This window comes from Aegilops tauschii, chromosome 3, assembly GCF_002575655.3.
Source record: "Aegilops tauschii subsp. strangulata cultivar AL8/78 chromosome 3, Aet v6.0, whole genome shotgun sequence".
Classification (NCBI taxonomy): domain Eukaryota; kingdom Viridiplantae; phylum Streptophyta; class Magnoliopsida; order Poales; family Poaceae; genus Aegilops; species Aegilops tauschii.
Window position 1 is genome coordinate 66,203,746 of NC_053037.3, and position 19,140 is coordinate 66,222,885.

The window sequence follows — 19,140 nt, forward strand, 5'->3', positions numbered from 1 at the left end:
GATGCTCCAAGAGATTTTCGATTTCAGTTTATGGTGGCACAGTAAGTTGGAATTGGTCCAAAAGATTACTACGGTGAATTCTACAACAAAAGGTTGAGTAGATTGTCACTTTAGATGTAACAATAGAGGATGATGAATCAAAAGTTCATATATGAGCTTGGTATGATTTCGAAATGATTGTGCAAATGGAACATTGTTCTTTATAGTGGTTCCATAACTCAATTTAAGGAATCATAGGTCCTGCTAGTGATTAAACACATACAAAGCCAGTTTCACACAAATTATGAATTTATGTGAAAGCATGACAGATGCGTTTAAATGCAAATGGTACACACGGACTTAAGATTGTCATATTTGATGGGACGAAGTCTATACCCCAAGCAAAGCATGGTCTGACACCAGATTTCCATTGGTGCAGAAGTTAAAATTTCTGACTAGATTACTCACTCTAGTGCAAGTGGGAGAATGTTGGAAATATTCCCTAAAGGCAATAATATTGTATTATTATATTTCCATATTCGTAATTAAGTGTTTATATTTCATGCTATAACTGCTATGATGCTCGAATATCCGATTCAGTGGAAAAGCCATATGCATGAGTGAAATGATAAACGGATAAAATAAAGGTTCCTAGTCTCGCCTCTAAGACTAGCTCAAGTGTTGTTCGTGATCACATTTTCCGGATCTTAGGATATCGTTAAGTGTAACGACAGTCCTGAAACAACATTAAGATTATGACATTCACTACTGGAATTAGCTTATTTGCCGTCTGCCGGTTCTTTGTCGTCCGCTTACAAAAAACGGGCGGCAAAGAACTGGCTGATGGCAAATAAGGATTTTGCCATCAGCCAGTTCTTTGCCGTCCGCTAGCTGACGGCAAAGATTCTTTGCCGTCAGCTGGCTGACGGCAAAGAGAGAGGTGGCCCCACTTACGAGCTGATTAGATAAAAATTAACGGCTCCCCTCTTTGCCGTCCGCTAGCAGACGGTAAAGAGAGAAAAATAGCGGACGGCAAAGAACGGCGGACAGCAAAGACCTAACTTCACTAACCTAACTAACGGGCGAGCCCCCCACCCCCTTCCTCTCTGTTTCCCTCCACGACCAGATCGACCCCCCGCCGCCCGGCGCCGCCCCCCATCCGCCTCCGCCCCCAGCACCCGCCGCCGCCCCCGCCACCGCCACGCCACCCGCCGCAGCCTGCCCCATCGCCCCACCACCCCGCCGCCCCCACCCACCGACACCCCGTCGCCCCACCATCCCGCCGCCCGACCGTCCCACTGCCCCGGTGCCCCGCCGCCCCCACCACCCGCCCACCACCCTGGCGCCACCGTCGCCCCCGGCGCCACCGCGGCCCTGCCTCATCGGGTAGATTTAAATGTGCAGTTGTTTCATCGCTGCGAGGTTTGGTGTTCGACGACCTCCCCGTGTGTTTGACGAGCTCTGCCCCTTCGTTCATGGGTGAGCACAAATGACATGTCCTCCTCCCCCCTTAATTATTTGCTCTATTCCGGTGTTCGTGCCGATGAAACTTGATAGCTATATATCTGTCTTGAATTATCAGTATGCGTAACCAATATGTGTCTCCCATTCGAAAGCGTTATAGTTATAAATATGCATGCATTTGCATATTTATAACCGTGATTCTTTCGAATTGTCCAACGCTATCCATGGACAGCCCGAGTATGTGTAGATTGGGTTCGTTTCCCATATGCCTTGCTCCGAATCCGACGCATAAATTTCGTCAGTGCCTCCCCTGTTGTTCTCCGGGTACACATCCTCTCTGTTTATTGCAGAGACGTGTATCAGGAGAACAGCGGGGAGGTGCTGCCGAAATTTTGCGTCGGATCCGGAGCATAGCATGGGAAAATGAACCCAATCTACACATACTCGGGTGGGATTAGGACCTATCATTACCTATTAGAGTGTAGGTTGCATGGACGTAATAAAATTGACAAAGTAGATCAACTGATGAATATATACATGGTGAATTATATATATATATATATATATATATATATATATATATATATATATATATATATATATTTGTTGTGTGTCCAGTAGCTCTGAAAGTCAAGATGAGTGATCATGCGTGGATGTACACCGGTCACACTGGTCAGAACAAATGGAGCACTCAATGGTTCACAAAAACTAAGGGGTTTGTGCAAGCCGCATTTGCAAATGGCCAGAGGAAAACCTGGTGCCCCTGTTTACGGTGCGGCAATTGGGAAAAGAGGACAGAGGCTGAAATGGGCAAACACCTGCAGAAGAGTGGTTTTACGCCCAATTATACGGTGTGCTCAATGAGTGGTGCTCAAAAGAATGGCTAGCCCTCCACAACGAGGCCAAGGACAAACGTGCCCAAATGGAAGGTGTGCCACACCATCAAGGCAGCTCTAACTTATATCAGTTCGGCGGAACTGGGTATGTGGTTTGCTTCATGATTCATGCAATTCATTCATCATGCTAGCTTGAGCCCTTTAATTACTAATTTACTTTGTTTCTCTCTTTCAGGCATGCTACAATAAGGCGGATAAGGTGCCAGAGGTGTACGACCTGTATGCCATGGCCCACACTGCCTCTTTCAAGAAAGTCAAGGCATTCTCTCCGTCTGACCTCGATGATGCAAACAACTTCACCAACATCTCCTCCCACGACAAGCTCGTGAAATATAGAGATGAGGGGAAGGCGAGGAAAGGGGAGGACTTTAACCCGAGCCAGGGTCCCATTGATCCAGAGCTGGTGATGATATCTGGTGGCGGGAGGTCCCATGGCTCCATAGCCATTGGGGGTGGACTTATCCGTTGTCCTAGCACTCTCCCGGAGATCAAGGCGCGCCAGTCGAGCTCCGCTCCTGAGATAAGGCCTCGTGAACGGTCAGTCCAACTCGCCATCAAGGTTAGCTATACGTACTCAGCTATCTTTCTCCATTACATTGTGTGTGCTTCCATCAATGATTACAAATGGTAATGAGGAGTGGTGTTTCAGGCTGCTATACAGAGTGAGAGAGATAGAACGGAGAAACTTCTGGCGGAGGCGGCGGAGAGGCAGCGGGAGTTAGAGGAGAGGACGACAAAGATGTTGGAGGAGGAGAGGGCATGGAATGACATGCAGGCAAGGGCCATGTACGAGCTCCTTGTGTTAAGTTTCTTCTGCAGATTAGGCAAAACATTTATGTAGTGTTTGTCTCATTACTAACTAGTATGACTGAGTCGTCAAAACCAAATGTGCAGTCTGTGTGCGAGAAGACTGGTCAAACCGCTCCGCCGATGCCAGTGATTGCTCCTGGGACCATGGTGAGTTTAATTTGAATGGACATTACTTGCTACTCTTATCATTTGAGTGTCATCATGCTAACGAGACATTGGAAATGATCTGTGGTGCAGCGTAACTCCAGACAAGCATTGCACGATCCTTCTCCAGCTACCGGCACGAGCCAGCCCGCTCCTACACCTCCATGATCATGGTAAGTTTCTCTAGTGTTTTCCTTAACAAATGCATAAAGACCTAGACTTAGCCTTATTTCCTCCAATATGCACTACAGGAATCAGCTATTTTGCCGTCTGCCACGGCGGACGGCAAAGGCCTTTGCCGTCAGCCGCGGACGGCAAAAGGCTCCGGCAAAGTAGGCTACGGTAAAGAGCTACTTTGCCGTCTGCTTTCGGCGGCTGACGGCAAAGGGACCTTTGCCATCAGAAGGAGACGGCAAAGCAACTGGATAGGGTTAGCTCCGTTAGCCGCTAACGGGTGGCTTTGCCGTCAGCCTCCTACAATCACAGACGGCAAAGAAGTTTGTCTGTTTATTAAAATAAATAAACAGTCCAAGTGCAGAGGCTATAAATAAACACAACATTATCCATCCGCACTTTGTTCCAAGAATCGAAGACGAACGGACAAATTTCACAATACAAAATTACAATATTTACACAGAATACATCATCCACACTTTGTTCCAAGAATACATCATCCATGAATGGACAAATTTCACAAATTTCACAATACGAACACGACATATCCATCCACACTTTGTTCCAAGAATGAACGGACTCCTCTGTGCCCGTGGTCGCCGGAGAAAATAGCAGCCGCGCCCTCTCACTTCTCCTCGAGGCCGGGGCCGAGGTTCGAGGCCGGCGGAGGCCGGGGGGGCTGACGGAGCCAGGGCCGACGGAGCCGGGGCCAATGGAGGCCGGCAGGGAGACGGGGCGCGGAGGCAGCCGCGGTCGACGAGCGACGAGACGCGGAGGCACGCGGGGGCGACGGGGCCGGGGCCGGCGGACGAGAAGGCGGCCAGTAAAGAGGTCGGGGCCGGCAAGCGAGATGGCGGCCAACGAGGTGGTGGAGGGCGCCGGCGGGCCGATGGAGGCCGGCGGGGGCGACGGGTGAAGTGGCCGGGGCCGGCGGTGAAGGGGGAAGTGGACGCGGCCGGCGGAAGAGGTGGTGGCCCGCGAGGCTGGATCCGGCGGGCGAGGTGTTGGCCGACAAGGCCGGGGGTCAAGGCGGTGGCGGGCGCCGGCCGGCCAGTGTGCCGATTTGGATCGAGAGGGAGAGAAAGGAGAGAGAGATGTGGTGGGGTGAGGTGGGGATAAGGGACAGAGAGAGAGAGAGACGTGGTGGGGTGAGGTGGGACGTGGTGGGTGCGTGCGTGGGTGTGCGTCCGATGGGGTGTGGGTGGGGATGCCATGTCATCGATCCGCATGATCGATCCAGGTGTTGTGCTTCTTCTTTGCCGTCCGCCCCCGCTTTGCCGTCTGCTATTTGATCTTTGCCGTCCGCTAGCAGACGGCAAAGGTTGGACATTGCCGTCCGCTAGCAGACGGCAAAAAAGTTAACCTCTTTGCCGTCTGCTGGCAGACGGCAAAGAAGTTGACCTAGCCATGTCGTGCCCCATGGGGCCCACTAGGCTCTTTGCCGTCTGCCTTTTCCCTCTTTGTCGTCAGCCAGCAGACGGCAAAGAGCCAGCTGATGGCAAACAGTCTCTTTGCCATCTGCCAGCTCTTTGCCGTCCGCTATCCCAAGGCAGACGGCAAAGAGCCTCTTTGCCATCAGCTAGCAGACGGCAAAGAGCTGGCAGATGGCAAAGTAGCAGATTCCAGTAGTGATGCTTACCACAATGACCTAGAGTTAGCTTCTTTTCCTCCAAAATGACTTAATAAGCTTACTAACCTCCAAAACCATCCATTTTACCTAAGTTAGCTCTCAAACGATCCATACTTAGCTTTGTTTCCTCCAAAATGACCTAAGTTAGCTCTAATATGCTTAGTTAACTAGGTTTGCTCAATAATGACATGTACTTAGCTTACTTATGTCAAAAATGGCATAATTAGCTTAGTTAGCTAATAAACAGTCCATTTTACCTAAGTTAGCTCTAAAATGACCCATTTTACCTTAGTTAGCTCATAAATGATCCATTTTACCCAAGTTAGCTCTAAAATTACCCATTTTACCTAGACTAGCTCCAAAATGATCCATTTTACCTATGTTAGCTCTAAAATGGCCCATTTTACCTAGGTTAGCTCCAAAATGACCCATCTTACCTAGGTTAGCTCTAAAATGATGCATTTTACCCAAGTTAGCTCTAAAATGACCCATTTTACCTAGATTAGCTCATAAACGATCCATTTCACCTAGGTTAGCTCACAAACAATCCATTTTACCTAGTTTAGCTCCAAAATGACCCATCACACCTAGGTTAGCTCAAAAATGATGCATTTCACCTAAGTTAGCTCATAAACGATCTATTTCACCTAGGTTAGCTCATAAACAATCCATTTCACCTAACTTAGCTCAAAAACGATCCATTTCACCTAGGTTAGCTCCAAAATGACCCATCTTACCTAGGTTAGCTCTAAAATGATGCATTATACCTAAGTTAGCTCATAAACGATCTATTTCACCTAGGTTAGCTCATAAACGATCCATTTCAACTAAGTTAGCTCATAAATGATCCATTTCACCTAAGTTAGCTCATAAATGGCATATACTTCTTCTTCTAGTCACCTTTTTCTAACTTTCTTATTTGCCATTTTGCAGATTTCATTCACTTCACGGAAGCTAGCTTGCTATGATGGAGTGCTTGTTTTGTCTTTCATTCTCCTCTAGTATTCTTCTAGCTTGCTATGATGGAACTTGCTATCTTGATGAAACTTTGCATTGTAATATGTATGGATGGAACAATGTGTATGTGCAACTTGCTATGTATGAATGGATGGAACTATATATGTATGCACGATGAAACTTATGTGTTGGATATGTCATATGTTTGCTGTTAAATAGCCCTGTGAAATATATATATATGTCATATATTTGCTGTGAAAATTGCTGGCTTTAAAAAAAAGAGGCACCTTTGCCGTCAGCCGCTGATGGCAAAGGCTCCTTTGCCGTCTACCGCGGACGGCAAAGAAGCCACACAGCGGCCACCTGTGCTCCCTGGGAGCTGACCCATTTGGTCAGTTTGCCTACAGTGGCGGACGGCAAAGGCTTTGCCTACAGTGGCAGACGGCAAAGAATGCCCACATTTGCCTACAGCAGCAGACGGCAAAGGCTTGTCCCGCAGTGACGTCCAGCTGACGTCATTTGGCGGACAGCAAAGGCCCCTTTGCCGTCCGCTTCAAAAAGCAGACGACAAAGAAGCTCTTTACTGATGCCTACTTTGCCGGAGCCTTTTGCCGTCCGCGGCAGATGGCAAAGGCCTTTGCCGTCCGCGGCAGATGGCAAAGGCCTTTGCCGTCCGCCATCCTTGCCTTTGCCGGCTGCCGTGGCAGACGGCAAAGTAGCTGATTCCTGTAGTGATTGTCAGAATGATCATATTGAATCGACCCAAACTTGTTTGTTATGAATTGAGATAATATCGTCTGTACTCAATTGTAATAACACGGAGTGTTAACATGTGATTTTGATCCTTATACCATGAGAGTATCTTAGTCACTTCCTACCACACGTTGGACTTTGGGGTTTCTCAAACGTCACTTGTAACAAGGTGATCATAACGACAACTTACAAGCTCATCAGAAAGTTTGACAAGGGACTAGATAGCTCGAGAGTGGGATTTGCTCCTCCAAAAATGGAGAGATATTCCTAGGGCCCTCTAGATGTAACGGCATCCATCATCATTTGGCTAGACACAGGTGACTACATCAAGGGGATGCCGGAACACAACAACAAGAAAGAAGAATAAAACCGGTAACGAGGATAATGACATAGTAAGCATGTGATGACTCAGGAGGATATCGATGCATCCCGGGTTTTGTGAAGTATGGCTAAGCAAAGGGAACATCACATGATAACCAAAGGTTCACTTGAATATCATTCATGTACTCATAGGGATTGATATGCACGTCCACGGTTCCACTATCAGTCATTGAACGAACGGTGTAGTTCATGTCTATGAGTTACCAAACATACGGGGTCTCAAGCTTAAGGCAATCACGATATGCTGAGTATTAATAGGACATGAGTGATGAGAATATATTTGTGGAATTGTTTCACAAATATTTGAAATAGTTCCAAGAGGATCCGAAAGCGTTTCGGGGTCACCGGAAGGGTTTCAGAGAGTATCGGGTAATACCGGGTATTACCGATAAATAATATATAGGTGGAAAATGTTTTCGGTGATGATAAATTATCTACAAAAGGCTCTAATAATGGTTAGGAGACTTTTATATTTAATTTAATATCAACGGGCCTAAAAAGGCCAAGTGGTGTAAGGAGAATTGAGCCACCAAGGCCCAAATGGGGAGGCGCCACCTTTCCCTTAGTTGGGAGGCCGAATTGTACTAGGGGAGGGATTCCTCCCTCCCCTAGGCTGGCGCACTAAGGAGGGATCTTTCCCTCCTTGTGTGGCAGCCCGTCCTCCCCTCCCAACCTATATATACTAGAGGTTTGGGTGCTATTTGAAACATAAGTTTTGGATCCTCCTCTGGTCCATCTAGCCCTAGTTCTAGTTGGTCCTAGTTGACTAATTAGAGCTTGGTCTAGTTTCTATAATCCTCATAATTAGAAGCCTAGTGTGGTTCTAGTCTCCTTCCTCTAATTCGCTGGCGACGATTAGCTCTAGACGACGAAGCGCTGCCGGATCACGAAGGCTGCACCTTTGCAACCAAGTAGAGAGGTCATGTTTTCGGTCTTTGGTTCGAGGGACTGTTCATGGGCAGTTCGTGGGATCGTTCATTGACGGGTTTAGGGACTCCAAGTACGATCTACAGTGACATGTTCTTCTTCAGCTACAACTCGGTGACGGTAATGATCGTGATCCCAACCTGTTATGCGTCTTCATATTGATCTTGCGTGTACATAGGCGTGATTTTATTTCTACTATGTTTCCCAACAAGAAGAGAGTGGGGGATTTAGACATGGAAACAATGCTACAAAGGGAGGGCTCCACCTTCCTTTTTTGTGGGACATGGGTGTAACAGTCTGACGTGTCTCGTGTCAGGACTCCCGCAAAGCCCTCACCCCCACGTTTGGTTCCAGTTTGCAGGAAAAACATGGTCCAGACCGCTTGGCGGACCGATACAGGCCCCCGTTGGATGGCTCCCGGGTCCGGACGTATGTGTGCGGTTTGAGGGTCCGTGTTGGAGATGCCCTTACAAGGTATTGATCGGTTGACCAATTATGCTAGCTAGAACCCTTTATACGAGCATTTAACTATGATTTTCCTTAATATTTTTATTCATCATGAGTTGCTCAAGACACACACTTTTTTTTTGGATGTGATTTCTATCATATCTTTAGGATCACCTGTGAGCTCATGTTATCTCCACTTTTGCTAGACCAAGACTAGGTTCCTATGTGTTCATTTTTCCTTTCGTCCTACTCTCGTGGAGAGGCTAAATGGACATTGATGACCTCTTACGTATGTTTTTTTCTTCTAACTGGAATCTTCATATACATAACTACACAATTATGTTTTAAGATCCAAAATGTGTGTGGGTGGCAGTGGAAGGGGGACTGCGACTAGATGAACTAACGACATAGGTGGCAAGATTGAATTGGGGAGGCGTATATAGTGGGTGGAGGGTGTATATGAGACACAATTGATGTGAAACACTAAAATATATATGCCCTGGTTGCAATGCTCGATCAATTAGTTAGTATATTACATATATAGATAGAAACATGGGTATCAATGAAGCATCAACACTGCTAAAAATAGCGCCAACACTGACACATAAACATGGATCAGCGAGTGACCAGTGACCAACCATTAGTGCCAAAGCTTAGCATTGACAGCCTGCCATGACTGGTCAGTGATGACCATGTCTGGGCTATGTTGGCATGTAAATACTGACGGGCGACAAGCTGGTAACCCAATCATTACAGATGGTTATCACTGGTGTCGCAAAGTTTGGCTGGTCACCATTGGCCAACCCAACCTAGCAACCGATATGTGGTGACAACCACATGTGCTTTTATAACTTTACAACCCCTGTTCCACCTCCCTAACTCTCCATCACATCCATCCCGTGTTGACTACCTCTCGTGTGTGCCTTTCGTGTTGTCGGCCACCCCATCGACACTACCACACCCTCCCTGACCTTCCCTATCCTTGCTCCATTCCCTCCCGCCGCGAATCCGCCGCACATATCTGTATCTATCATCGCGTCACGACGTTGCACGTTCCCTCCTTGCCGCAACATGCTTCATCCCTTGCCGCTCCCGCCCATGTGCATCATCGTCGGCCCATGCTCATCTCCTTTACCCGGTGCCATGCTTGCTCCTTGCCGTGACATTGTCGACTTAGTCGCCCTACATTGTCTTGTTGTTGTGTATCGTCGACATCCATCCAGCCGTGCGTTGTGCCACGATACCTACTACCCAAGTTTGTCCCACTCTGGTGGTGGTGCTATGATGTCCTGCCAACGGGGTCTCACGCGCCACCATATGTGTGCATAGACCCAACATCGTTATTGTGGTGTTGTTGTCGTGGTGCCTCTGCCCTGCTGTCGGGTTTCCCCCGTCATCTTATATGATATTGCTATGGAATGGCTATATATTGTTCATGTTATTTTTCTATGAACATTACAATTGCTACATGTTCATTTTGTAATGCATTTTATATGATATTATTATGTATCATGTTGGATATTGCTAATAAATAGCTATATATGTTTATGATATTTTCCTATGATTCTTGCAGTAGAATTATGGTATGAATATTGTAGTATTTTGGTATGGATGTTACAATTGCCACATGTTGTATTATTGATATGAATATATTAGAATTTTAGGATGCATGCTTGTATGTTTTATTCTTATCTTTCCTATTATCCTCTTACCTTATCTGTCAATAAATCTTCTCCATCTTACCTATTCCATTTTGTATATTCTAAACATATATTGTCCACTCTTGGTCTTCTCTCTTAAAAGAAACTCCATAAAAATATTTATACATTTGAATGAAGCAGAGTACCCAATGATGCCCGTAAAACACTAGAATTTTTTTTATTGATGGGAACATATGATAACTTTTAGGCTTTAGATGCTCGATGATGACACTTTGTGCGCACCGCGTGGTCTCAGAGCCATTGTTGTTTTTACCTAATCTTAGGTTTTTCTTTGGCAGGTTATATACCTTGGCCGGGACTCATTAAATTCTGCAAAACAAGGTTGGATTCATGGATGATGAAAAAACTCATATTGTATATCCTAGTCATTTTTTATACACCCGATTTTCTAAATAATATCTTGGATTGTGAAGATTCATACCTTCCTTGGAGGCTTCGTCTTAGGACTGTGGGGCGAGGGAGAATCGTTGTGTGGACGCAGGGAAGGTGATGCTGGCTTGGTCTAATTTTCATGGGGATGTAATTTTGTCGTGGGTACGATGCCCTCCTTCAGTCATTGTGCTCTCCATGACCGGGTGCTCCTTGTTCGTAGGCGTTAGGGGGGGGGTGATGTGCGAGAAGGGATAGGGTTCCACTCTCTGACGCAGTGACATGGTGGTGGTGATGAGAGCTTGGGGTCTCTGTGAGTTCTCGCTATCACGCTTGTAGTGATGTCCTGCCTTTCTTCACATGGCTTCTTTTGTTGTTATCGTCATAAAGCTTGTGTCTTACTAGGTGGGTTCTGTCGTTGGCGGCATCGATGTCTGTGGGTAGCTTGCATGGTGAGGTGGTCGTGCTCACCATTCTCCCCTTTGGCAACATGGCCATGTGTGTTCATGTGCTGCTCGGGTGACCTGCCCAGCATTTTGATGCGATGGCATCCTTAAAGACGGTGAGAGAGGGTAGGGGAATTCTTTGGTTCTGGAGACAAACGACTTTGTGTCAGTTTCTAGCCAACTGGGAGTAGAAGAAGCCATGCTTGTTCTCTAGTGGCATGCTTCCCTTTCAGACATTGTTTCTTCTTCGGTCTGATGGCAGGGGTGGACGAAGGCCTCAATGTTCAAAATTGTGTTTATTTATTTATATTTATGTTTGCTTGCTTTATTCATTGCATGTAAGTTGATTCCTCAACACTTTATATATATATATATATATATATATATATATATATATATATATATATATATATATATATATATATATATATATATATATATATATATATATATATATACCGTCTAGGGTTTTATTAATTTAATAACTTGGTACAGCAATGGGTATCAAGTGCTCGGTCGTAAGAATTCCACGGGAGCTCTACATGCAGCAAGAAGACAAAATACACGAATATGCGTATGCCTATATTTCTCAAATGTTTGCACAACAATGACACATAATGTCCATGGATACGATATCCACACAAGCTACATCCTTAAAACAAGCACATATATAGCACTTTTCTACCAACATTATATTCATGTTACACACTAAAGAAAACAAGGGATATATGATACTCCATGGAGCAAAAGAACAAAGTTAACTTTAACATATTATATTAATGAGATATACAACACACAATTGTACGAAACTACCACATATGTATTATCTAATTAGATTATAACAGAGCAAAGCAGTGTTAGTTAGTTCATGGTGTTCCTTTCTTTTTGAATGGGGTTATGGGACACCTATAGATTACTGTTTTTTGTTACTTATATTTTGTGAATCTAACATGTAATAAAACACTGGATTAACAGTATTTTTAGGAAAATAATGGTCGGCTAAATACCTTTTGACCAATCCTAAATTATTGTATTTCTGAAACTAACATGCAATACTAATAATGGATTAACGGTCTTTTGTGGCTATGCATATGAACAGTTTTTAGTGTAGAGAGTAGAGTTCAGTTCACAACCAAATTAGCGTGCAGCAGTAAGTATACGACATACATATTGTACATGTCTTTTTTTTTGCAAAGATATTGTATATGTCTGGAGCGCTAAAATAAAATAAAAGTATATATGGTAGTGCATAAGTCAGCATAAACAATATATATATCAACATAAATTTATTCCTTGGAAACAATTTGGAATGTGAATCCAACTCGTTACAAAGTAAAGTAACAGTAAGCAATTAAAACTAAACAATTTTCGTGTCACTAAAAGAAAAAGAAGGCGTCTCAAACTAAGCGAAAAAACAACGTTAATGTACATGCAAACAGTATTACTTTTTACAATTGAAAAATATCTAATGCACATCAAAAGTTGTGACAAACAATTATGTGCTTATAATCAAACTTGGATTAAGGTTCATTAGTTATGCTTCGATCAGGCTCCATTCTGATGTCAGCACAACAATGCCTTTCCCCCAACCGTTCTCCTCCTCTTTCCCCTCAACACCTTTGCAAAGTTAAATTGTATCCTTTTCCCCCCATTGACAGACCAAGATCTATGAGATCTCCCGGTTCTTCTCCCAATTAACAGTAGTGCATTCTCCAAGAAAGCAGTACCGTATATTCGAGGAGGGAGAGACCATACTAGCTAGAGAAAGAGGTCGTGGTTGCTTTTGTTTAATCTGGTATTTACCAGTCTTGTTGCTACTATCCATGATGATCTTGGTTGTGAGGAGGCCAGTATGGGTAAGGCCATTCTGTCTCTTGGGAGTGAGGAATCGAAGTCTCCTGCGGTAGAATAGGAAAAGTGGTCAAAAAGGAACAACCCCAGTGAAGTGCAACATTGATTCAAATGAGAAAGCTACGGTACTTGAAAGAGAGAAGGATACATGCATGTCAGTGGATACAAAATAATAATAATCAACATTGTGCATATATGGATCCAACTGTCTACCATAACATTTAAGCTCCAGAAGATATCAAGGTTCAAGTGAGAAAAGATACATGGCAGAGCTGGATTACACGTGAGGAGATAAGAAAGCAGTTTGTTCTGTTGGAATATTTACAGTTTTTTCTTTGTAGTGGTGGTGGTGGGGGCTGGGGGCTGGATTTTTTTACAGTTTGCAGGCAAGAACCATGTACTCTATATCTGAGTTGATACCTTGACAAGACTATCTCCATGAACTGTAGTAGGACAAAACGAACAGATCAATGATAACAAATGCCATGCAAGTTCATGCATGCATGGTTCAATGTGAATCGGTTCATGGAAAAAAGAGAGAAAGAACAAGTGCCCCGTGTTACTTTGCTCTTTTCACAAGAGCTAATGGTAAACAACTCTAGGACATGTAGTAGTCTGGAAAACAAGAAGGCCGGGCGACCGACACGGAGTAAAAGCTCTCATTTTCGGCTAGCTATATGGTGATGAAAGCAGGAAAGTGTGGCCTTGTTTTTTACGTTGGTCTTTGGGCACCCCTTCCCTTTGGCATGCACTCGAAAGCAAAGCAAAGGGTGGTCCTTGTTTGCATATATTCATGATGTCTCTTCTATCTCACTAGCTAGGAGCAGCACCAAAGCTCTCTCTCGATTTTGTTGGCTTGCATGCTGTAAAAGCGCCTAAAATGGCGAATTTATAAATAGGAAACAAATGGGATAAAAAGCTGTCATGCTGAAGGCCTTGTTCCACAGTACTCCTACGGCCCGGGGACAAAGAAACTGCAAGGCCCCACACTGAAGTTTCCTCTCAGGCCACCCTGGGGCAGTCTTTCTTTTTTATGCCCTCTACCACGCAACTTGCAGCTTTCCCACCTATATCTAGGAGTATATGGATCAAGATAACCGAATGTGGATTAACTTATTAGGGACTGATTAATGTGCTTAGCTTAAACCATGCCAAAATGTCACATGCAACTCATAGGTTACATGTATACATGCTGGTTAGTTTTTTTAATTTTTATTTTTATAAAGAGAGCACCCTCTTCGATTTCCATTATAAGAAACCACAGTGTCCGGACTCGCAAACATATAGCACATCATCGCTGGTACGTTAATTACGTTGTTATGTTTTTCTTATCAGTTTTCATACACGCATAGGAGGCAAAACAAAAACAAGTAATGGAGGTTACTTACTCCTTTTGTGCATGTAGACGTGCACCCCATTACCAGTTCTTCCAAGCCAGCAGACCTGCGGTCAATCTTTTGCTGGTGCTGTTGCTGTTGTTGCATGTTCTGTGGTAATAATGTTGAATGAAACAGTAACTAAAGCGTTCTTTTAGTAAAGAGAAAAAAAGGTAAAGAGACTATAAAGATATAGTATATTTGACTTAACTGAAAACTTAGGAAGGATATAAACAAATAAGCTGGTATTGCATTAACATCGTTAGATGAAACAAACATTTTCCATAAATTCCAAATGGTTCCATCCGTGAAGGACGGAATTATAGAGCACCATAGTTTAGTGTACTTTAAAATACAAGTGGTTTCTCATGCTATGCTTATAATCAACCTAGAAAGCTGAATATGCTACAACACAAAGAATCCTTCTAAAATTGTGTATCCTCTCTATATATATTTTTGTAAAAAGTTGCAATGCATCTTCCACCATAAATTACACGGCATAAAGTTGGTGGAACATATATGTGTGCCGTACCATGAAAATTACATATATAGTAACCGTGTGTGTTCAGAAATTCTATGAAACAATCTACCCATGTTTTAAAAACACAATATCATTTTACATAGGCTGGTTTATTTGTGTAAATTTATGAAAATACCTTTCAACTGCAAAACAAAAGGACTAGTTATGACATTTTAGTTGTGCTTTTAAGTAATTTCTAGATTGTATATACACTAGCCAACCTAGCTTGAGAATCCCATATATGAATTGATGTGAAATCTTGAGAAAGAAAATGGATGTTAGATTGGGGGGATAATAAGTGTTTTTCAGTTGTTAGCAAGCCGGTAAGTGCCTAAATTTGTGTAGACAAGAAGCACATAACTAGTTACATTTTTGTTCCCTCAATGTGAATAAACACATGCGTTCATACGGTGGTTGCAAACTTGCATTGGAGAGCTCAGTTACTCAAGAATATATACAAGCATCATATATATTCCAGATGAATGTGTACAAGCTAGCAGGATGGAATCACCTGAAATTTGTCGTGGTGGAGAAAAATTGCTGGCACGTGAAACTGATCATGGTCGAGCACGACAGAAGTGTGCTGCAACGGCGGCGGAACTGTAGCTGAGATGGGGTTCGTCGGCCTACTGATCAGGAAGGACGTGGCAGGCACGGCCGTTGTTGCAAGCTCCGGCCGGTGAGGCTGTTGTTCCTGACCGGCATGCTGCTGATGCTCTGATCGCCCAAGCTGATCGGACGGCACCTGATCAGCACCTATACCAACCTGTTCAACACACAGAAATGAATGCCGAAAATGTATATCTTCGTATATTTTCTTATATTTACATATTTAAAAAAAAATCTAGATGGCTAGTCTCCTTTATATCTCACTCATCAATTCGTGCTCCCTTTCAGTTATGCTGTTACATGCGCGTTTGAGCTTTCTGGAAATCTATTTTTTCTCTTAGGTAGGAGAGAATGGGACGCATCTATCAACTATTGAAAAGAAACTTGCTGGCACTTCTTGCTTTCACGGTGGGTGTGGATGGTTTCTAGCTAGCGTTGCTTGCAGTTTGAGTAAAATGATGTGAGGCTCGAACTAATTAAAAGGACCGGCGACCCTCTCCCATGCTGTGTGATGTGCATATGCATGCATGTAGCCAAGCTCAGCTTTTGCTCTGCACTGGCGAGCCCATCGATCCTACACACAATAGGATTAGGTCAGCTACCCGATCGAACAGCAGCCCATCCATGCATACGCACGCGATCGACAGGCAACTAAACTAACCGAACAGAAACCATCGATCTACTACATCCGTAACTCGAAACTGTAGCGGCATGCATGCGTGCGTGCATGGGAATGCTCGGACCAACCGAGCAAACCGTACTTTCGCGTGATCTGCATGATGTGCTCCTGGACCTACCGGCAGCGTTAGCTATATCGACATACAGTAGTGTAGATCTAAGCAAACCAACGATGTGGCGAGACGGAGAGACGAAAGAATGTCTAGTTACCTCCTCGAAGCTCTTCCTGAAAGGCGCGAAGCTGAAATGGTCGCCGGAGTGTTTCAAGTGCTGCATCTCGACGGCGGCCGCCATGGCATACCCAGCCGGGTACGACGTTGCCGACAAGGCCTCGTGGTCCCTCGACGAGGAGCTGCCGCTGCCGCTGTCCCTCATACGCTGCTCCTGCACCGTCACTGCCGCCGCGGCGGCAATGGCCACCGCGCCACCGGCACCTCCACGGTCTGAGGAGGCGGACCAGCTGCACTGCCTGGGCTGCGTTTGGTAGAAGATCTTGCAGACGACGAGCTCCCCCTCCTTCTCTTCCTCGAGGTCTCCGAGATGGTACTGGTGCATCACCCAGTTGGTTTTCTCGGGCTTGCGGTGCTTGCCGAAGTTGGTGTAGAGCACCAGGATCTTCTTGCAGCCCTTCTGCCGGCCATTGGCCATCACTGGTCGGGTCTTGCCGGTCTTGTGCCACCTCGTCTCTCCTTTATGCACATCGCACTCCGTCTGTATCTTGCGCCGCTTCCTCGTGCCTGTCGTGTACGCCTTGGAAGGGCGATGGAAGAAATGCTTGCTTAGGCCGTCCATTGTCACACCTGCTCATGACCACAGATGCAGAAATTAACAGTCAGTATGAGCACGTACGAGTGTGTGGGTGGGTGGCCAGTGTTCTCTTGGCAGATGCAACAAACCTCTGGAAAAGAGAAGGCATGTAAAAGGTAGGAAAGAAACCTATTTGGAAACTTCAGAAGCATCTTACCATCATGACATAGAGAGGAGAGAGAGATATGAGAGACTAGGCACAACTTTCCATAAACAATGATAATTCTCTCTGCATATACCCAAGAGCACATGTTGAGAACACCAGGAGTAGAGGGGGCGCTAGAGCACATCAAGAACAACGAGGGAATATATGCCATATCCCAAATCGAACCACAACCCTCACAATTTATGACGAAATACATGATCCCAACATATGATATACCGATCACCCCATGGAAAGCAAAGCTAAAGTTTGCAAGAAAAGCAAGGAATATACATACATGTGTAATTAATATTTATGTTCATGGCTAGCATAGTTGTCTAGCTAGCCATCTCGAATAGTGTCTCACCTGGAAGTTTTTCAGGATGTGTGTAGCATATGCCGTCCTCGCCGTCTATGGTGGGTATAAACTCATCGATGAGAGGGTGAGATCTCGAGCCTTCTTCCCTCACCTTGGCCTCGAGGTGCTCGATCAGCTCCTGGTCCGTCGGATCGAACTTGACGCCAGCCGGTAGCCCCAACCAATCCTTCTTGCAGTTGACACCGGTTAATTCCATCAAAACTATATGCGGAATTGCACCATTCAAAGAACCCTAATGTGCACCCAGTGGCTAGCACCACCGAGGTGCAAAAAACGCAAAAGAAGAAGAAATTGACATATGCATACCGGTTTGCAGTCGAGCTTGTGGCGGCAGTTGGGGCAGTGCCTGGCGGTGGAGATCCGGTGTTCCTCGAGCTTGGCGTCGATGAGCTCCGAGCTGCTGATGTGACCCCTGTTCATGTCTCCTGGTTCACGCGCGGCCGCCGGAGACGGTGTCCATGCATGCGCGCGCCCGCTGCAAGGGACCAAGGCGAGCAGAATTCAGAACGCGAGAGAGCATGCCGATGAGATCGAAAATACGGCGAGAAACTGAGGCCGGTGAGCGAACCGAGGGGGGGCGGGTAGAGTTGGAGGGAGTAGGGGAGCGAGGAAGGAAGGAGATCGAGAGCAAACGAGTGAGGGGGAGGGGGCGTAGATATAAAAAAATCGAGGCAGGCAGCCTGCCGCTTTCACCAGTTTTAATAGGAGAGAGGGCAGAATTTCCTCGGCCGCTTTAACTCAAGCCACACCCAGCCCCTTGAGGAAAAGTTAAAGGGCCCCGCCCCTTAGCTTCTCTCGCTTTTCCTCCTCTCTCACCCAACACGTAGTACGCAGCATACACACGCTGACAGGTTAATCTGGCTGTAAGATTAACTATCACTAATTTTTTGATGGGACGGCTCGCTGTAATATAAGATGATGCGATGACAGTGCACATATGCACCATCAGTAAGATGCTTAGCGTTGATGCATGTATGTTTTATGGGACTTGAGATGGTTAGCAAGCTAAGCTGGTGTTAAAATCAACCAAAAGCAAAAGGCAAGAAGAAGTGCTGTACCGCCACACCGCACACCACACACCACAGCTGTTACTGCAGATTCCACACACTGTACTGCACTCACTCACACGCAGAAGGAAAGAAAGAGAAGGGTGAGCTTAAAGCCCCCTACGAATGGAGGCTACCTAGCAGCCTAGCAACTATAGTAGGCTCAACGAGGGGTAGCCTTGCCATGCATCTCAAACGGAAACATAATTCTAACAATCATAATTTCTTTTGAAAGCCACTTATATTATCACCTAACCAACATTCTGACGATCATAGCTGAGCATAACATTCACGCAGGAACTACGTCGTTCAACACACCTCAACTCATATATAATAACATAGCAATCCCATGGACGACCCCATTAACATTCCTACTGATTTTCTCCCCGCAAAAAAGAAAAGAAAAACATTCCTACTGATTTTGACCCAGCACATACTCTGTCAAAACATCTTTCTTAAATCTCATCCAAGTTTATCAAAGGAACGTCAGAAAGACAACGTTGAATAGACGAAATGTCGGCCTCAAGAATAGTAGGCGGAAAATAAGCCCACGCCACACGGAGGCCCTTGATGAAAGCCCGGAGCTTGGCCTCCCCCATAGAAGAGCATGACAGGAGAGGGGGGTTTTCTATCG

The 19,140-nt window shown here is 45.2% G+C and overlaps 1 protein-coding gene and 1 long non-coding RNA gene across 3 annotated transcripts; both read right to left on the reverse strand.

Annotated features, from left to right (window-relative positions):
- Positions 1 to 9,074: 9,074 nt before the first annotated feature.
- Positions 9,075 to 10,937, reverse strand: LOC120975353 (uncharacterized). Its single transcript, XR_005771133.3, has 2 exons — positions 10,705 to 10,937; positions 9,075 to 10,592 (listed from the first exon to the last, which is right to left on the reverse strand). It is a non-coding gene; the product is annotated as an uncharacterized lncRNA (long non-coding RNA).
- A 1,430-nt stretch (positions 10,938 to 12,367) lies between these two features.
- LOC109776267 (NAC domain-containing protein 75) lies at positions 12,368 to 18,147 on the reverse strand. 2 transcript variants are annotated; one of them, XM_020334923.4, is made up of 7 exons: positions 18,029 to 18,147; positions 17,767 to 17,935; positions 17,449 to 17,626; positions 16,343 to 16,932; positions 15,357 to 15,611; positions 14,338 to 14,436; positions 12,368 to 12,996 (listed from the first exon to the last, which is right to left on the reverse strand). In XM_020334923.4, exons 2-7 carry the CDS (start codon positions 17,878 to 17,880, stop codon positions 12,916 to 12,918), a joined length of 1,317 nt encoding a protein of 438 aa, XP_020190512.1. In that variant the 5' UTR covers positions 17,881 to 17,935; positions 18,029 to 18,147; the 3' UTR covers positions 12,368 to 12,915. The 2 variants fall into 2 exon arrangements, with proteins under 2 accessions (XP_020190512.1, XP_020190511.1); XM_020334922.4 differs by having other exon boundaries at positions 17,449 to 17,629.
- Positions 18,148 to 19,140: the final 993 nt, after the last annotated feature.